The sequence below is a fragment of the Glandiceps talaboti genome, chromosome 13 (genome assembly GCF_964340395.1).
Source record: "Glandiceps talaboti chromosome 13, keGlaTala1.1, whole genome shotgun sequence".
NCBI classification, from domain to species: Eukaryota; Metazoa; Hemichordata; class Enteropneusta; family Spengelidae; genus Glandiceps; species Glandiceps talaboti.
In genome coordinates this window covers 19,200,700-19,222,141 of record NC_135561.1, presented here as the reverse complement: position 1 = coordinate 19,222,141, position 21,442 = coordinate 19,200,700, and the positions used below count along the sequence as shown (strand labels likewise).

Below are 21,442 nucleotides of genomic sequence, written 5' to 3'. Positions count from 1 at the left end.
TTGTTTACATAAGAACGATACAAAACGCATGGCAGGTACAGGTCAGATGTCATGTGCATGCGCCCTGGCGCCAAGAAAGAGGAAAACATGTTTGCTCTTAAATGCACCCAGTCCATACAAGAACGAATATGAAATCAATTTTCCACCAGATTTAAACTGAATGCCCCCCGTAAGGGAATCACTAATTATGCAAATAACTCATTAAACTAAAAAAAACTATGGTAACAGGTTTTGTTTTTGGACAAGCGTGCTTTCTTAGGTTAATGTATGTGCCAAATTATATGGAATTTGAAGAGTGTATGATACTGTTTAATTACTGAATATCGTTCATTATTCAAAATACTCATTAAAGGTAAAAGTTGTTGGAACAAACTTCATAGGACAGGTGCGTATTATTATGGTTGACATATGTATCATATTATACGAAATTTGAAGCTTGCGTTTTTAAGATAACACTTAGTTACCTAAAATAATTAATTATGCAAATTTTTCATTAAAACTGACTAAGCTATATCAAATATTTTATAGGATATATCTGCTTTGTTATGGTTAACTTATGTACTAAATTATATTGAAATTCAAGTATGCAGTATTAAGATATAGCCTAATTACCGAAAATAATTAATTATGCAACTTATTCACTAAATCTTCAAACAAAATCAACAACTTTTATAGGAGATAAGCATTCTGTTATGTTTAACGTATGTACTAAATTGTATTGAAATTGAACTATGCAGTCTTAAGATATAGCCTAATTACCGAAAATAATTATTTATGCAAATTATTCACTAAATCTTCAAACAAAATCAACAACTTTTATAGGAGATATGCACTCTGTTATGTTTAACGTATGTACTAAAGTGTATTGAAATGAAGTATGCAGTCTTAAGATATAGCCTAATTACCAAAATTCATTAATTATGCAAATTATTCATTAACAGTATAAGGTACATCAGCTAACTTTCTAGGACATACACAATTTGTTATGGTTAATGTATGTACTAAATTATGTTGAATATGAAGGATGCATTCTTAAGATATAGCCTAATTACCAAAAATAATTAATTATGCAAATTATTCGTTAACGCTGTAAGGTACATCACCAAATTTTATAGATCAAATGTATGTTGTTATGTTTAACGAATATACTAAATTATATTGAAATTGAAGTTTGCAGTCTTAAGATATTGCTTAATTAGTTGATTTCATTAATATGCAAATTTCTCAGACACAGACGGACAGACAGATAGACAGACAGACAGAAGGACGGACAGACAGACAGACAGACATTCCCCTTTTAATACCTCCTGTACCCTTACGGGGGGTAAAAAGAAGCGGACTCAAGATGGAACCCTGTGGTATACCTGATATAACCTTTTGCCATTTAGATGACGTACCTCCAATGACAACACGCTGTTGTCGATTGTTTACATAAGAACGATACAAAACGCATGGCAGGTACAGGTCAGATGTCATGTGCATGCGCCCTGGCGCCAAGAAAGAGGAAAACATGTTTGCTCTTAAATGCACCCAGTCCATACAAGAACGAATATGAAATCAATTTTCCACCAGATTTAAACTGAATGCCCCCCGTAAGGGAATCACTAATTATGCAAATAACTCATTAAACTAAAAAAAACTGTGGTAACAGGTTTTGTTTTCGGACAAGCGTGCTTTCTTAGGTTAATGTATGTGCCAAATTATATGGAATTTGAAGAGTGTATGATACTGTTTAATTACTGAATATCGTTCATTATTCAAAATACTCATTAAAGGTAAAAGTTGTTGGAACAAACTTCATAGGACAGGTGCGTATTATTATGGTTGACATATGTATCATATTATACGAAATCTGAAGCTTGTGTTTTTAAGATAACACTTAGTTACCTAAAATAATTAATTATGCAAATTTTTCATTAAAACTGACTAAGCTATATCAAATATTTTATAGGATATATCTGCTTTGTTATGGTTAACTTATGTACTAAATTATATTGAAATTCAAGTATGCAGTATTAAGATATAGCCTAATTACCGAAAATAATTAATTATGCAACTTATTCACTAAATCTTCAAACAAAATCAACAACTTTTATAGGAGATAAGCATTCCGTTATGTTTAACGTATGTACTAAAGTGTATTGAAATGAAGTATGCAGTCTTAAGATATAGCCTAATTACCGAAAATAATTATTTATGCAAATTATTCACTAAATCTTCAAACAAAATCAACAACTTTTATAGGAGATATGCACTCTGTTATGTTTAACGTATGTACTAAAGTGTATTGAAATGAAGTATGCAGTCTTAAGATATAGCCTAATTACCAAAATTCATTAATTATGCAAATTATTCATTAACAGTATAAGGTACATCAGCTAACTTTATAGGCCATACACAATTTGTTATGGTTAATGTATGTACTAAATTATGTTGAATATGAAGGATGCATTCTTAAGATATAGCCTAATTACCAAAAATAATTAATTATGCAAATTATTCGTTAACGCTGTAAGGTACATCACCAAATTTTATAGATCAAATGTATGTTGTTATGTTTAACGAATATACTAAATTATATTGAAATTGAAGTTTGCAGTCTTAAGATATTGCTTAATTAGTTGATTTCATTAATATGCAAATTTCTCAGACACAGACGGACAGACAGACAGACAGACAGACAGACAGACAGACAGACAGACAGACACACAGACAGACATTCCCCTTTTAATACCTCCCGTACCCTTACGGGAGGTAAAAATGGCGCAATGGCGTTGCACCACAACTCGAGACTTTGGTCAAAGGTTGATATGTAATCTTCAGGGGCTTTGACAGGTAGCTTGTTCCTGAGGGATTAAAACTTCCAAAAAATGGTGAAATTCTTATATATTGACCAAACTCGTCCAATTCCCTCAGTGGAATACTCTGTTTATAAACAGGGTCGGATTAAGATGATGTTCATTATGCTAGGTGACTTTGACAATGTAACATGCTCACAGAGCTAAAAGTACACATATGAAACTACCATTTCAGAGAGTATTACTGATTTTTTTATCTTCTATGTTGACTACAGTATTACGAATATTGAGGACAGACACCAGAATTTGTGAAATTATTGCACTTTGGGGACTGTATTTGTAAAAATATCGGCTTGATACACGTGCACGTTGGAAATTTGGAGACACTGACGGGATTGGAAAATAGTTCCTTATGGTAACTATTTTTATGCACAACTTTTCCCAAAATGTAGGACCATGCTAGCGCTAAATGGTAAGAAAACTTTGAATAAATTCTGAAACACTCAAAATCCGTCTATCAAGCAATCAGTGAGTGAGTGAGTGAGTGAGTGAGTGAGTGAGTGAGCGAGTTAACGAAACTGTCTGTCTGTCTGCCTGCCTGTCTGTCTTTTGCTGCGTCTGTAGGTAAGCCGTGACCTTGAGTCAAATTGATTCACATCGAGAGACACTTTGCAGGGATTATTTAACATAAATAAATAAAACAAATTACTCGAAACAAAACCTTTCAGAACAATCCGAGAGTGGTTTTATTCACACCTAGCTTTACCATATTGAAAGGATGCATTCCTCTAATAGGGAAACATTGATAATCAAATCAAACAATTTTAGCATAACACATGTACATGCAAATACATGCAGAGAACTACATAGACATATTCTGCAATGCTTTCGTATCCTTTACATTGAATTGATATAAGGATATTATTAAATATGATTCTTTACTAAATTATCTACTTCTAAAGACAAGTCAAAAATATGCATTGCGATTGATTTATTGCCATCTGTCTAATCTTGACAATTCTGTTCATCAGAATTATCACCGCAGTCATCATAACCATCGCAAACATAGCTGGCTATTGTACACTTGTCGTTGTCACATTTGAACTGTGCCTCCGAACAAACTACAGAGAAACGTATGGAAGAAATATGTTAATAATGCCACAATGAACACAATTTAAGTTTATGAAATATTATCAAAATTGGATAGGTTGATAATTTTAAATTAACTTGGTGATTGATTGATTACTTATATCGGTGATAACAAGCGTTATTTAGAGAAGTCGGATGGTCATACACGTACAGTGGACGGAACCACAATTGAATGTGTATGGAAACGAAGTATTATTTCCCATAAAGCAGATTGGTATGCTTCATAGGGACTGGTTATTTTCTAGGTGAGTTTTAGCAGTGTTCAACCGACATTTGTAATAATTACTGACATATGTAAAAAAAATTGCGAAGAGCAGGGATACATGGAATCGTTCCATCTGTTCATCAAAATGACAGTAACCCCACTCCCTGTAAAAAATCAAATGACAGTAACCCCACTCCCTGTAAAAATAAAAACAATTTGACCTACCTATAACCACACTTCTGATTTTTTAAAAGTAAGGCGAGTCCCTATCAAGCCATTAACCCCGTTGGCCGAGGAAACTGACCAGTCCCTAATGAAAACAAGTCCTTCCATGTGTTTGAAACGTACAAGAATGGAAATGTCAAATCCCTGAGAAGTTTAAAACAAATATGAACGTACCACAATCAGCCTCATCAGACATATCTCCACAACCATCATAACCATTACATCGTTCATAACGTTCAACACATCTGGTGTTGGCACATGGAAATTGGAAGGCTCGACATTCTATAATAAAAAGTGACGTTATATTACACGAACAGGAAAGCGGAAATGTAAAGAAATACCTATTTGGCAAACCTTTGTTCAAATGAAAGGAGAAATAGTTTTTTATTGTTGCTTAGCTGACGTTTATCAACAAAACAGACCAAGTTCGTGTTTGTTATTCATTGTTTTTAAAAGAAACTATAAAATAAGAAACTTAACGTATGTGAAAGTGATATGATAAGAAAGGTATGCGAAACAAATATATCTTGAGGATTGACATCAATTTACAATTGCTATGGCGTCATGCTGTATGTCTGTATGTCTGTCTGTATGTATGTATGTATGTATGTATGTATGTATGTATGTATGTATGTATGTATGTATGTCTGTATGTATGTATGTATGTATGTATGTATGTATGTATGTATGTATGTATGTATGTATGTATGTATGTATGTATGTATAGAGTTAGGTAGGTAGGCATTCAATCATTCTTTATTTTATCTATCTATATATCTATCTATCTATCTATCTATCTATCTAACTATCTATCTATCTATCTATCTATCTATCTATCTGTCTGTCTGTCTGTCTGTCTGTCTGTCTGTCTGTCTGTCTGTCTGTCTGTCTGTCTGTCTGTCTGTCTGTCTGTCTGTTTATTTATTTGTTGTTAGATATTTGTATTTATTACGTGATAATTTTAAATAATGAGAAAGATATTGTATGATGAAAACTCATCTTTGCAAATGTTCAGGATTGGATTAGGAGAACTAGAGGGATTAAGGAAACTATTCACATTCGGACATTACAACCGTGTATATGAATCGTGATGGAGGATGTTATCAACTTCCGAAAATTTGGGACAATTGTCTGAAGTCACTCGTGCGTGCGTCGTGAATTAAATTAAATTAAAGTTAAATTCGAGAATGAGATTATATAAATCAACTACTATAGTCATTGCAATATTAAAATATCTTTTTCAGGTAATTAATTTAGAAGTGTTATGAATATATTATTTATTTGATATTCAGACATATGTTGTGAGTGTACCATGTGAAATATAAAAGCGTAACTGAAAGTGCGAATCTAAAAATATCCTACCACAGTTCAGCTCATCACTCATGTCCATGCAATCTGCATTACCGTCACATTCTATCCCCCTTACGTTTTCTGGAGAAATAACGATTTCCTCCCCATCTTTGCAGCTGTATTTCTCTGAACAAAAAACATCAAATAAATATAGGTTACAAAAAGTTGTTGTTATTTATGCTCTGAACAAGGAGAATTTTACTTTATAATTTCTGACTTATGGTGAAATAATTTTATGAAAAAGTATCATTTTCATCAAAAAATTGTTGTAGGTACTTAAGGAGTGCATATCCTTCATAATTGCATTCCTAGATATATATATGCTATAGGATAGTAACATCTACGACAATATGGCGGAAAGTAACATCTACGTTATTTTATTGTGTAAGTATAGAAACATATTACCCAGGGAAATCCACGGAAAAGCGGTACACGTCGTCTAATTGTGATTTATTCAAATAGATGATATTATTGTTATCAATAATTAAATCGACTGCATATATTTTCTCACCACAGTCCTTTTCATCTGAATTATCACCGCAATCATCGTAACCGCTACATTTTTGGTAGTCATATATACATAGTCCATTGTCACATCGCCATTTGCTATCAGTTGCCTCACATGCTGGTACGTGTAAGAAGGGGAGTAAAATCATTCATTAATTACATCAATGAAGGTGAATGTGTAACACTGGCAAATGCATTAACTGCAGAATGTTTATATATGATTTAGTCGTGTTAAAGCAAGTTGTAAGAATGTCTATCTTCAATAAAGTGAATTGAAATGTGATGGAGGTTATTTTTTCAGACTCTATGATGTTGGAAAGGTTCAATGGAGAACATCTAACTTCTGACGAATGAAAATGCAAGATTTTGGGTGTGAATTGTAAACACGTCTAAAATCCTTAATGGCATTATTATTTATTTTTTACATCGTGTACAACATTATCATATTATAATCATAGGAGATAGGAATACTTACGACAACCGACTTCATCACTGTGGTCTCCACAATTAAAATATCCATTACACGAATGATCCCCTGGACTCAATTTCTCGCCATCATCACATACATACCATTCTATGAATATGATAATGATAAGATTGTATAGTTTTGGTGTGTACTAAGAGAGCTACTGAATGCATAGAAATTAAAACTTCCCACATTACAGTTGAAATGTTAATGTAATCTATAATTGCTACATCAGTACAATAATTAAATCTCTATTAATTCAACTGAAATCTTTTCATTTCTTCATTATTCTTTTGTTTATTACACTCATTAGGATATACAAATATCACATGTCTTCTATATGTGCTAATCTGCATAGTCCAATATTCTATTATAATTTATGGTCTACTGAAAAGTGAACTGAAAAGTTCTCTGGAAAATAAGTTAAATTGGCATTGTTGACGAGAAATATGTATTTGTTTAAGATATATTTGTACTTGATAGACCAAGTCTAATTACAACATTCAAACAATTGTTTTTAAAAGTTTGCAATGGTACGAACAGGAAATGGTCTGTAAACAAACTGTGTAAACAAAAGTAATCACAAACACCAAAATGAGGCAGAGATAGACATTGAAAGAATATTCAAATAAATGAAAGTATATATAGTAATCATGGACACCGAAGTAGGGAACAGACGGACACATGCACTGGAAATGACATAGCGAATGTCTGTCTTTATTGCAATAGATACCAACTTTTTATCCATATTACTACTTTGAAATATTTTATCACTAACAGTAAAGTTCACTTTCTTACCACAGTCATTTTCATCACTGTTATCACCACAATCGTCCCACTTATCACACCTGTTGTACGTCGAAGTACAAAGACCACTATCACATTTGAATTGATATTCATCACAATCTGACAAAATATGATAAGTCAAGCAATAATAAAGACATTCATGATAATGAATACAACGTACATAAAATATACAAATCAGGAATTTCTTGATCCTTACTCACTTCACCCAAAAGGACAAGTAATCTTCCACATTTACAATAGCTTTGATAGGAACAAAGAATATATAAATACAAAACCATCGATTCCTACAAGGCATAGGAATACAAAGATATTTTCTCTCTTTAATCACTAACCGCAATGTATTTCGTCGGAATTATCGCCACAATTGAAGTAACCATCACATTCAGAAGCCCAGTAGACGCTTTCACCATTATCACATGTAAAGCCATCTAGTAACAAAAGAAATGGGTAAACACAATTATTTCGTTAATGGGAAGACGATTGAAGCTGATTCAACATCGCTAAACTTGGCATAGTGAGGTTTGCTCACTGGATAAGCTATCGACATACTGTATAAACTGAAATGCTGTACGTTTTGAAAATACCGATTCATTTGTTACTGGTTTTCACCTTTTCGTCGCTCTTCACATTACCTTTCGTATAGAAAGAACAACGTTGGGAGTATGCTTTGCTTGCTGTGTGACTTAGCTTAGGTGGAAGACGGATATTTTCTAGTTGTTTCATCTTTTCTTGAACGCTTCAGAACAAAGATTATTCAAAGAGTTTATTTTGAGCTACCTATTGAACGTAAATTCATTGATTCAGTGACATCTCATGGTATTTATATTATAAAAAGGTAAGCTTTTTACATATTTCATGCAATTAAACTCTGCAAGAAAATGTGTGATAGTATTGAGTCTTATACATATCTATGTTTTTTACTTGTCAAATATCTAATTTTTGCTAAATATTGTATTAAGAGCCGATGGCCTAGAACTACACGAAATGAAGATCACTGTACATGTTCGACATGACTGCATTTCTTAGGTTTAGGTATTACTAACTATCTTGAGACAATTGTTTGAAGAAATATCTTAATTCTAATGCATTGACCCAATGTACAACAGGCCTCTTCTAAACAATTCTATTTAAGAGAGGTCGTGCAATGTAGGATCGTTGTAAACGTCCTTTCTGTCCTCAAAGCATGATAAATGATTGCTAATTGTGTAGAAATATTATTGTTGGTGGTGGTGGTGATGATGATGGTGGTGGTGGTGGTGGTGATGGTGGTCAATATAGCAAAGTGAATATTTAAAGAAAACGAAATATTAACTCAGAAACAACTTCATGAATTTAAAGAACTGGGAACTGCTCCAAATTCACCTGTGAAATATGTATTACAAGGTATTTTTAGTTTCCTCAAACTCACCACATAAGTTTGTGTCTTCATCCGAGCCATCTTCACAGTCATTACTACCATCACAACGATAGTAACTACCAATACAGGTTCCATCACCACATTCAAATTCATAACGATCGCATGCTGCAATATTGAACCAAATTACAAAAAAATCAGTTCCATTCCATAGAGACAAATTTTGAAACACTTCACATGTCGTGCATAATCAAGAGTTTGAAATAAGGGTGCAAGGACAAGGGTACGTATGCAAACTGTGCTGTTTATAACAATCGTTTAGTAATCCCTAAGAAAGCACCACACACACACACACACACACACACACACACACACACACACACACACACACACACACACACACGCACACACACGCACACACACACACACACACACACACATTATTCGAGAAAATAGTCCAATTTTAGTTATATTCGAAATTACATGTTGATAATTCACTTGATTATTTAATGAGTTCATCTGGTCTTGTTCAATATTAATTCCCACAGGGCGAGCAAACATGTTATAGAAGATTTTGATTTGAATAAAACTGACTTTATCTCTAAACCAGTATACTATTGTGTCTTATTTGGTGTGATTATCTTCCAAAAGTTCCGACGAAAACAAAAGGATAACTGTAACTTAGACATTGGTAGTTATAAGTTGAGACATGTGTTCAAGTAGATACAGGTATGAATAGAAAAAGGGACAATTAACGAAGAAAGAATATTAATTGGGATTGAAGACTAGCCAGGAAAGAAGTACAGAAGAATAAGTTTTATTCAACCGCAAAAATATCTAATCAAGTAAAATCAAACCAATTCATATTCAATAATGTGCATGATTTGACCTCTGCAACATCTGAACACACTGCGCCTGCTGTTTTTTTTTTATAGTTTATGTGACACACACACACACACACACACACACACACACACACACACACACATATATATACATACACATATAGAGAACACACTTCAGAACCCCACCCCATACAAGAGAATTGCTGTACATTTGCTCAATTTATGACCCTTTCTTTATAGGTTTCTAATATACAATTGAAACAGGTTGACTTCACGAAAGTTGCCTGACTCGATAAAATGTCTCATCAACACAACTTTATTTTATTGTCTAGTAATGAAAAGAATCTTGGCAACATTGTTACATTTTCTAATCTTAAGCTGATATTTCTTAACGGATCGTCTCTACGTTATGTACATTGTGAAAGTAGAACCTCTAAAGAAATGTCAATGCATTAAAATGTAGCAATTGTACTCCAAATTCTGTCTTGTCAAATGGCAAAATGCAGTAATGTTGATAAGATTTTCGTTGATCCAGGGGTGGTTTTGCATCAATCGTAATAGAACTAATTTTGCATTGTGATAAATACTTGTGAGGTTGATTTTAAAACAACACTTACGGCAGTCCTTTTCATCGCTTCCATCATCGCAATCATTGCCACCATCGCAGCGATAGCTACCATAGGTTAGCTGCCCATTGTCACAAACAAAATGATCTATGGTGATGAAAACAAAAAACTCCCTAAGTTCATTTCTTAATGTATGCATGTTGTTAAGTCAAATATTATAGAAGAGCTATTCATTTTTCAGTAATACGGCTCTATTTTCCAGAATGCACTTAGAAAATCAAAGTACACAAATGTCTCGAAACTTGCCATTTAAAAGTTCTCTTCTGGTCGTTTAAAAATGGTAAAGGATCTTTGGGGATTCAGGGGCTTGTTTCCAATGTTTTGTTTCCAACAGAGTATAAACAAGTATTATTGGCTTATTAGAGAAATTATTATGACTCCTGACATCAATATTTTGTAGAGTTAATATTGAAGGTAATTTGTCTTGACTTTAACGGGTAATGGTTTGATTAATCTTGAACAAAGTACACTATGTTAATTGAAATGCGTTTTGAAATTCAAAATGAGGGCTTATCAATTGACATGTGAAAATTTACTAATGTCACTTACCACAATTGTTTTCATCGCTCATATCACCACAATTATCTTCGATATCACACTTATAATAATCACCGATACAAACTCCATTGTCACATATGAATTTCCCGTCTTCTTCATTACAAGCTAGACATTCAAATAAATCGTCAAAATAAAGGTGTAACATATCGTATACCTTATAGGAATTCAAAATTAATTGTTCACTTGTAATAATGGCGTCATTTACCTATCAAATAATTTACTGCTATAGTTATTCCCAAAGAAATCAATTGAATTATCTCCTCTAAACAAAGTCAATACCAAGACCTCTGGTTAACTATTACTTTTGATTTTTTCTGGCTCAATACTATTTACAAAGTTCGCAAGAATTAATGAAAAGAAGATCATTAACTTACGACAGTTCATTTCGTCGGTCCCACTTTCACAATCTTTGTAACCATCGCAACGAGAATATTCATTAACGCAATGGCCATCACCACAATCAACCCTTGGTTCCTCACAAGCTAGTAAGATATCAATGGAAAGGAAAGTAGAGATGCTACTTGTTTCATTTTCTTTTAGAATGTCCCGCTTATTATTATTAGATCTATGTATATTTCTGAAGATATTTTTATACATCCAAACTTATGTAAATTTCAGCGTTTATTATGTTCCACAGAAGAAAGTACTTTACGAAAACTATGTAATTTACATTATAAAGCTTTTCAGACACGAAAAGAAATTCTCTGTAACTTATATTAACCTTTAAGTTCTTATTTATTTGTAAATTTTGAAGTGTAAGTCCTTGCAAAGGGGACAGAGGCCTTGAAATGCAATAGACATAGTCATACTGATACGCTAAACTAAAATCAAAGCCTTAGACATGCATGGCAGCACGTGTGGATGTACTATTCAGAAGTGGTTTACTAATTGATGTACTATTCCATTGAGATGGCTAGCAACATTTTGATTGTGTTAAAACCGCCCTGTTCACTGAAATACATCACACGGTGTCCTATTATCGATAAAAGGCATGGTGTGAACAAAGGGGACAACAGGAAGAGTAGTATACATCAATATAAACATATTTTAAACAGCTTAATATAGTAAAGCCTGGTTTCAAACGTAATACATTTTGGTACTCAAAGGTTTTAGCTGAAAGATAATTTCTAATGTATTCTGACATATTTGAAAATCTGGCTTCAATTCATGTAGTTCTTCTGAATTTGCTAGTGAAAGAGAGTTCATTTTGTAGCTGGTACCATCATTTTATTTTCAGCTGAATAAACTGAATACAGTTAGAGTGAGAATATATTTTAACGGTATGTAAGTTTACTATTAAGCAAATATCCAAAGTTATAATTACAGTGTACAGCAGTTTAGATGAATAATCACTTACGACAGTCCAATTCATCAGCTCCATTTTCACATTGAGGGTAGCCATCACAACGTGACCAAGCAGGTACACATGATCCATCACCACAATCAAGTTCACAAGCTTTAATCAGAAATTTGAAAAATAAAGACGATCATCAAAACATATCTAAGCCAAGCCCTGTCACTTTCCTATACAAACACTTGTTTAACACATCATTACAATACATTTAATGTCGTTGATAAAGTAGTATAGTTTATATAAAACACAGCAATATGCTGGTATCTATGGACAACTACAGGCAATTATCTTTTCTATAAGCTATTCGCTATGGCTATATTATGAAGTGCAAATGAATTTTGTCTCATCTTAAGTGTGTTTATTAGACCCACAAATACATGGCAATGGTATTCTGTACAGTTGATGTTTTGAATATTGGTGAATATTAGCCCATATTGGCGAATTCCGATGCTATTTGCATATACCTAATAGTACGTTACGTCATTAAATGATCATGAATGCCAAACCACCAAGCTGTTAAACCACAGGCGTTGTTTACTGTGCCTATTCTGCTGCACATGCGTTTGGGGTATTTACAAATATGAGTTGGACACTAAAATTCAATTTGCTCATCTTTCTGTCCATTATTTCTTGTAAACATTTCTTGGAGTGGTACTCCCTGGCATGCACAGGTGACCTGGACGACCGTGCGCTTCATCATGGCTTTAGCAGGAAAATAGAAAGTGAAGCTTTGAAAAATAAATTGTAAACACAATATATGCACTCACGGCAGTTTTCTTCATCACTTTCATCAGCACAGTCATTGTGGTTATTACAGAAGTCAAACAAACTAATGCATTCTCCACTATCGCATCGTGCTGTGACGGTATCCTGACAGTGTACATTTTCTAAAAGAAACATATAAAGAAATGTAAATTGAAAACTTTCTATATAAAAAGACTGTAACAAATCGTATGAATGTTGTGCACACCGCCCTCTTTGACAAAAGATGAAAATGTTTATTAAATAAAAGCAATTTTAAAACCAGTTGTCCTAGCTGCTACAACCGATCACAGAATAACCAATCAATAACGAATCAACCCGATAATGTAGTAAATGTTTCCCAGTAATAACAATTAATATACATAATTATACATACATACATATATATATATATATATATATATATATATATATATATATATATATATATATATATATATATATATATATATATATATAGTTATGATTCCAATATTTTGTAAATTTAATAATTTATAATTAGTTTGATGCGCTTGGTCGAGAGAGAGGACTTGGTCGAGCGGACGTACATACTTAAATCGATACGGACATTGTTACACGCGATGCAGGTCACATTTGAGAGCGCCTTCGTTAGCCCAGGTGGAAATTAACGTTCGTGGATTGTAAGTCAATATTATTACTAATGTTTTGGTCAGGTGTCAAGTTGCCATATAAAAGGATACACTTCGAGATATTGGCAGAGATTGTTGAAGAACTGAGTGGTCAAGACTGCTATCCTGGAAGGAAGATCTCCGTCAGAAATATCTAAAGACTGTGAATGTAGTGTGAACAACGAACAGCGTACTAAAGTTCTCGTATGGATCATGGAGTGATGGAAAGTGATAGAAATTCAAGTTTGTGCGGCCGAATATCGGAGTAACATACGATATCTGCCACGATATACGATATATATATATATATATATATATATATATATATATATATATATATATATATATATGTATGTATATATTAATCTTGATGTTTAAAAGACAAGATTGCCCCTAACTGATAATAAACCCTCAGATTGACTTGGAATTGAAATGCCAGTCACGTCACTTCTTAGACTATGAGTAAATAATTGACATTTGCAAACAAGTTTCGATTGGTCACGTGGTATTGCATATATAACCATGCCCTTAGGAACAAACGAATTATATATTAGCTGTAAAGAAAATAACTTCCATAAAATAAACACAACTATCGCGAGTAATTATGACCAAGCCCTTAACAGATGTAATTAATATTTATAATGCATTTCACAAATATAACAAGTTGTGTGCATGAACTTTCGAAATATGAACAGCAGTGATGGAGTAGTCAAGTGTAGCATTTATTCCAAAACTAAAGACATTCAAAACAATCCCTTTTGCTACACGTCAAACAGTATTGTGTGTATCTTTTAATATACAAGTATTGATAACTGTCAATTTCTAAAACTGACAGCATAACAACATCATACCCTTAGCAACTGATGTAGTGAAGTCATCTTAAATGTTAACAAACAAATATAGCAACCAATAGCACCACCTTAGCAACAACTGTGAGTTAGTGTAATTCATCTAACAATGGCAACGGGATACATCTGACTGAGTATTCCAAACGCTTACGATACTGATCCCTCTCCCATAGCAAACCGAATGTATAATGAAAGCAGTGAACCATCGCCGAGTATATATGTATTCGAAGGACAAACATAAATGTCTGCCAACTAGGACCTCGCCTATAACAACGGCCAAATGACGAGGACTTTTCATTGAACAAGAGTGATAGGAAGTCTATAATAGAGAATAAGCATTTGATTGATATCAAGGTGCCAAAAAGACCCAAAACAATGATATCGCATCTTACGGTTAGAACATTTTGGCGTATGTGCCATTCCTTGTAGCACTATGTGTACATAATTATATCAATTATATAATACACACCATGGTTGTGTTTTGAAAGTACCAACGTCATCACGAGCAAGGACGTACTGTAATGTCATACTTACCTCTGTCACAGTCAACTTCATCTGAGTTATCTCCACAATCATTACCCCCATTACAAAGATCTTTCTCTGTTATCAAAACTCCATTGTCACAGGGTATTAATACTGTAACATCAAACTAAATTTAATTAACAGTTGCACATTTGACTTTGCATCAAGAGTTCAGATTAACAACAGAATGGCTGTTAGAAAATAATTGCTATGAAATACACAAACATATACTGTCACACACACATACACACACATTACTGAGGTACCATTTTATCACCAACAATGATAAAGCATAATTATGCAAGTTGATAATATAGTCGTAGTCAGTACAACTTGTATTGGACAGAAATAAGTTTGACACTTTTCTTTAAAACAGTTTTTTTCTTCTTCTCATAAACTCACCACAGCCATCTTCATCACTCCAGTCACCACAGTTGTTGTAACCGTCACAGATACTATGTTCCCACGTACATCTACCATTAGCACATTTACTTTGCATTGGTTTATCACAGGCTTTAAGAGGGCAAACAATGAATTAAATGAATTATTATTGAGAAGCTATACTTGAATTACAAGGGAAAACGCTGATCTTAATTATCTTATGGATAATTTATGCTAAATATTAAATGTTTTATACTACCCCACTTTGACTACTGTTCTAACATATGGGGCCATTGTTCAAACGCGCTTTTACTCCGCATTGAAGGACTTCAGAAAGCTGTTGCAAGAGTGCTTTTAGACACTAATTTTAATACACCTAGTGCTGTTTTATTTGAATCTCTTCTATGGCTTCCTTTCAGAAAACGTATCATTTACAATGAAGCTGTTTTAATGTACAAAGTCCAGAATAGCCTGGCTCCAAATTATCTGCATGATTTTAGAGGCATTCGAGAAGTGCACACTCGTAACACACGTGCAGCAGATAGAGATGAACTTTACATCCCAAAACATAGAACGCAGTTTTTTAGGAAGAGTTTTTTATATAATGGTGTTAAAACCTGGAATGATTTAAGTATTGATATCAAATCATGCTCCACTCTTCAGTCTTTTAAACGTAAATGTAAATGTCATCTTTTAGAAAACAGTTAGTTTAGTAGTCGCCTGGCTGTTCTTCTGGCTTTTGCCATTTTACTCACCCTTGTATTTGTTTTAATGGTTTTGTATTTTTAATGTATATATTGTATATTTTTATCTCGACACTGTGTGAGAAGAGCCTTTGGCTCAACAGTCTATCGAGTTTAAATAAAGTCTAATAATAATAATAATAATAATAATGATAGAGTCTAGTATTTATCTTTGCGCAAAGCTGCAGCTGGAACACTTTTTGAAAATGTTTAACAACGTACACCTAATACCTTTTGTTTATCCATGTGTCCAAGTTTCTAGATGCCATTCAACAAATGTTATGACTGAATGTTTTGGGATAAAAGTCGTATAGTACATAATTAATGTTAAAATTTGTAATTAGTAACTAAATGAAAACGCTTACCACAATCCATTTCATCACTGCCATCTGTACAATCTGCATATCCATCACAAACGTAAGATTTGGGTACTGTTATTTGTCCAGGACACTCAACTAAAAGAAATAGTTACTTTTAATTATTATTGTCTTCTGGTATGTGTTTATTTAAGCAGCTTGATTTGTCATTGGAAATTATTCAAGGGATACCAATGTTTCTGATATAGGAAGGAAACGACACTAACTTCGTCCTGTAAATCGCAGAACAGTGAGCAGACTAAACTTCCTTAAAGCTACACATAATATAATTGCTTTCCGGAATGATAAACTACCATATGAGAAACACGTTCTATTATGCTAAATGTGTCTGGTTCTTCTCACATCCTGATTAGGATCGAGGAAGCCTTCACTAACTACAAGGGTGTGAGGGGGGGGGGGTCGAAATGCAAGAATTATAATTTTATCTTTAAGACTCCGATCCGAGGCTGGTCGATTAAAAAGAGCAGTCGAATTGATGGGGTTGTTATGGTGATATTATGATAATAATATTAGTGAAATGTAGTGAATTAACTGTTAGTTGTGGTGTGAGGAGAGGAGCACGTCTCACAGTACTAAAGAAAGAACAGTGTGGTGAGATATTGGGGATAATGTGGTGGAGTGGAGATGTGAACCCTAGTATGTCCTGAGATTGTCAGTTGTGCGATAATCTAATCTAGTCTTTGGGAGTTCTGACATTCAACTCAACCAATGACATCGATCCAAACACACGCATTGATTTAATACAAACACAAAGTCAATGTGGTGGTAATACAGGGAAACAATGAACGCTTTTAAAAAGTATCAACGTGGTGTGGAAAATTCCCTGTTTGTAGGGGGATTCGAACCTAGGGCATCCTGTATGTATACGCCACAGGGCTATGGGAGGAGGTTTTGACATATGATTTTTTATTGAAATATTTGAACAGGGGGAGGGTCCTGTTCTAGAGAAAGGCTTTTGAGGGCGGGTAATTTTTAGTACAACGGACTTGGGGGAGGGTCACATTTTATGCTACTATACAGACCGGGCATTGCAGTGCAAAAGCATTGTTCTTACAATGATCCCTGTTGTGCAAGATGTACAGTCAAATAATGAAAACTGACGACAAACAATACAAGAATAAGGGGAAAGTTAAAAATAGAACCAAAAAAAGCTACAACAAAAAGTGAAATGAAAGACAACAGTAAACAGTTTGACTTAAGAGTACTCCAGCCTAAGCTATGGTACATAGATTACACAACTACATATCTATCTATCATCCTGACACAATGATTACACTCTATATAACCATCTTTTACTATCACTCACATGTACTTTCTTCATGGTCCTCACAGTTTCCCTCGTCAGCCTTGTTTAGACACTGGGGATAACCATCACATTTATTCGACATTGGTATCATTCGTCCAAATTCACATTCAAAGCGAGGTTCAGCTGAAATAGAACGTTTATGTATTATATATTGATTTGGTTAAAATTAATTTTTAATCACAGCTGCTGTACTGTATCGTGCAAAAATATCAACACACACATGAAACAGGCTCAAGGCTCATATAAAAGAAATACACCAAGAATCGTCAAGAAAATACATATAAAAATCCTCAAAAACCAAACTAATACAAAAAAAGCAAATAGTGATATAAATCAATAAAGAATATCTTTCCAGTGCCTGCACTCGAGGGAGTCATGGTACATACATGAGTAAACACACTGTACATAAATATTACTACTATCTAAAACTCTCTTAGCAACACTTTTCCGGACAAGTTCACCAAAGGACAAAACTGAGTAACAAACAAACATAGAACTTATACTACACCGCCTGGACAAATTAAAGTTTTTTCTAAAGTGATTATTATACGTAACTCGAACTTTGTTGTATGTTTTCAACTTAAAAGTAGACCACAAATGACAACAGTATAAATTTGAACAAAAAGACTTGAGCAACCTAACCTTTACTTGATTAGAATAAAATACAACATTCCTGCATAGAAAGTTACCACGTACGTAAAGTATCGCATTTGTCTAGTAATATCATCATCATCCATGAAGCTACTGAGAACGAATACACCCAGATATTTGTACAAGTCAACAAAACAAAACTTATTATCATTCAAAGAAATAACAGGGGTGTTTAAAAGCTTAACGTTTTTGGGCATCACAACCATACAAACTGTTTGTTTTCTGATTACAGATAATATCATGTTCGATACCGTAAATCTCGCAAATATGAATAAGCCTTTGTAAGCCCTTGCTAGAGGGGCTGAAGAAACTTAAATCATCGGCATATCAAACGTAATTCAAAAGTCTACTACTAATCAGACATCAAACCTTATGAGAAGACAAACGATGGCTCAGCTCATCAATATAAACGTTAGAAAAACGTGGAGATAACCCCCCCCCCTTGGCGAACGCCATTATGAACAGTATAGGTAGAGGAGAATTCAGCTCCCCATACAACACACACTAGCTGAGATCTATACCAAAATACTATCTAACGAACAAAAAATTACAGGAACTCCTCTCAGTAAAAGCTTTTTAAAAATGACAAGTGATTAACTCGATCGAATGCTTTAGAAGCATCCGTAAAACATAAAAACATTGGACTCTTATGAGACTTGATTGGATAACTTCCTTCAGGAGATATATACATTGGTCAGTAGAGTGTTTAGCCTTGAAGCCAAATCGATTGTCAGAAATATATACAAATGTGACTCGATATAGTTAAGTAGAACATGTTCAAGCATTTTTGAAATGACAGATGAAAGGGCAATAGGTCTATAGTTACCCTTATCAGTGACATCCCCAGCCTTATACTTAATGATAGGCACCAAACTTATTATTATTTTTATTATTATGAATTCAGAACTAGTTCCCGTATGGCATTTTTTTCAAAAAATGTATATCCTTGATTTTCAAGTAAATTAGCTACTTAGACGTATTCTTACATAACTAGGTTCATTATTAGTTTCACATATTCTGACATGAACGACAAATTGGGTGAGACTTACTGCAAGTAAGTTCATCTTCACCATTAGGGCAATCAGGAAATCCATCACATATGTGAAACTCGGGAACACAAGTCAATCCATCAGAACAGGCAAATTCTGATGGATAACATTCTGAAAATAATTTAGCAATTACCAATGTCTATTAGCATAGATGAAAATAATTACAAATAATTGCAACATTTGTTATGTTTAAAATGTAATTGATGATAATTATTTGCCATAATTATAGTGGACATAAAATTTACATCTCATTTATATTACATTTGCATAATGTCTTCTCTTTATCATCATTTCAACTATCGAAATTCTTGCCTGTAGCAACAACAGTTATCTTACCAGTCACACTTTAGTGTTTCTTCTGTCATTTGAAATTAGTTATTCGCAAATTATATTTTCTTGTGTGTTCATTTTAGCGCAGTATTTAAAATCGTATTATGGTTGTTAAATGTGACAACATACTGTAAAGACATCTTTGGCGAACAAGATGTTTGCAGAAAAAATACTTGATAGTGTGCATACATTCACAATACTTTTGAAATAATTCATTTATGTAGTTGCTTTGTTTACTAGTTATCATTTTCACTTATTTATTTTGGAAAATATTGTTTCAGCTGAATAAGAGTCAATTAAATATACTCTTACGTTCTCAGTATGTGAAAGTCATGGAAACACTTACTAATATAAACATGTATCTACCTTGTACGGGTGCTACACATGTCTTTCCACAGTCTGTATCACAGCATTTATGATCAGAAGGACACTCGGCATCACTTATACACTTGATGTTACATGAATCAACAGATCTGCTCCATGGACACTGCCCTGGCTTTAAACCTACATGGGGATAAATTACATACATTACCATAAAATTGGGATGTTGGTTGCCTAATCGATGTAAAAACACATAGTATGTAGTGGAACAGTAACAAATTTTGTTTCAGCTATAACGTTATAACTCCCGTTTTCTTCTCTGTCTGTCTGTCTGTCTGTCTGTCTGTCTGTCTGTCTGTCTGTCTGTCTGTCTGTCTGTCTGTCTGTCTGTCTGGCTGGCTGGCTGGCTGGCTGGCTAGCAGGCTATCTGGCCACATGTCTGTCTGTCTGTCTGTCTGTCTGTCTGTCTGTCTGTCTGTCTGTCTGTCTGTCTGTCTGTCTGTCTGTCTGTCTGTCTGGCTGGCTATCAGTCTGTCCAATGGCTTTATAAATGACACAATTCATTTATTATAATTATTATTTTAAGGTACTACTACCTGTAACTATCTATGATAGAGATTACTTGTGGGGAAATATTATAAAAATAAATTTACTGTGTAACAGATATGAAACTGTGATTTATTTGGCAAAGTAAACATCTCTTAAACCAACTCTTTGCATATCACGACCCAGACAATAAAACCCTACCTTTGCAGATTGGTGGATCTCTGTTTACAGGAGTGAGGGTTCTCGCAATTATGTTACCATATGGTGTAACACATGCACATATTCCATGTGAACATTGCATGCTTTCAATACGTCCGTCTTTATGACATTTAACATCCACGCCAGCGAATATGTATCCATTCTCTTCATTGCGTACAGATTCTATCATTGCCCGTAACTCATGGCAATGTCGTGGAACTTCGTCTTTGCCAATAGTATTGCCTATCAAAAGGAACAAAGAATGGTTCATGTGTTAATAGATAGCAGAATAGTTATTAGGTATTCTAGTAGATAGTGATTTTGTATCATTCATTGCAGCTTCTCAGTTGACAGTGTCTGTCATCTTTCTTAATTTGGATTGCGTGACTCATTCTATCTGTCTTGCTATTACTTTGTCACATAAAAGTATATAACTCACCTATACTGTTGGCATGGGAGAGACCACAGAAGGCATAAATAATAACCACACTAAACCACCACACTATAACCATTTTCCTGGATTTAGTAGTTGTCA

The 21,442-nt window shown here is 33.8% G+C and overlaps 1 protein-coding gene across 1 annotated transcript; it reads right to left on the bottom strand.

Moving 5' to 3' along the window:
• Positions 1–3,515: 3,515 nt before the first annotated feature.
• LOC144444643 (uncharacterized) lies at positions 3,516–21,442 on the bottom strand. Its single transcript, XM_078134138.1, has 21 exons — positions 21,347–21,442; positions 20,911–21,150; positions 20,209–20,346; positions 19,513–19,623; positions 17,813–17,935; positions 16,495–16,584; positions 15,408–15,518; positions 15,018–15,119; positions 13,012–13,131; positions 12,248–12,346; positions 11,265–11,372; positions 10,882–10,995; positions 10,324–10,419; positions 8,916–9,029; positions 7,840–7,935; positions 7,499–7,606; positions 6,710–6,808; positions 6,239–6,352; positions 5,740–5,853; positions 4,552–4,659; positions 3,516–3,919 (listed from the first exon to the last, which is right to left on the bottom strand). Exons 1-21 carry the CDS (start codon positions 21,417–21,419, stop codon positions 3,804–3,806), a joined length of 2,394 nt encoding a protein of 797 aa, XP_077990264.1. The 5' UTR covers positions 21,420–21,442; the 3' UTR covers positions 3,516–3,803.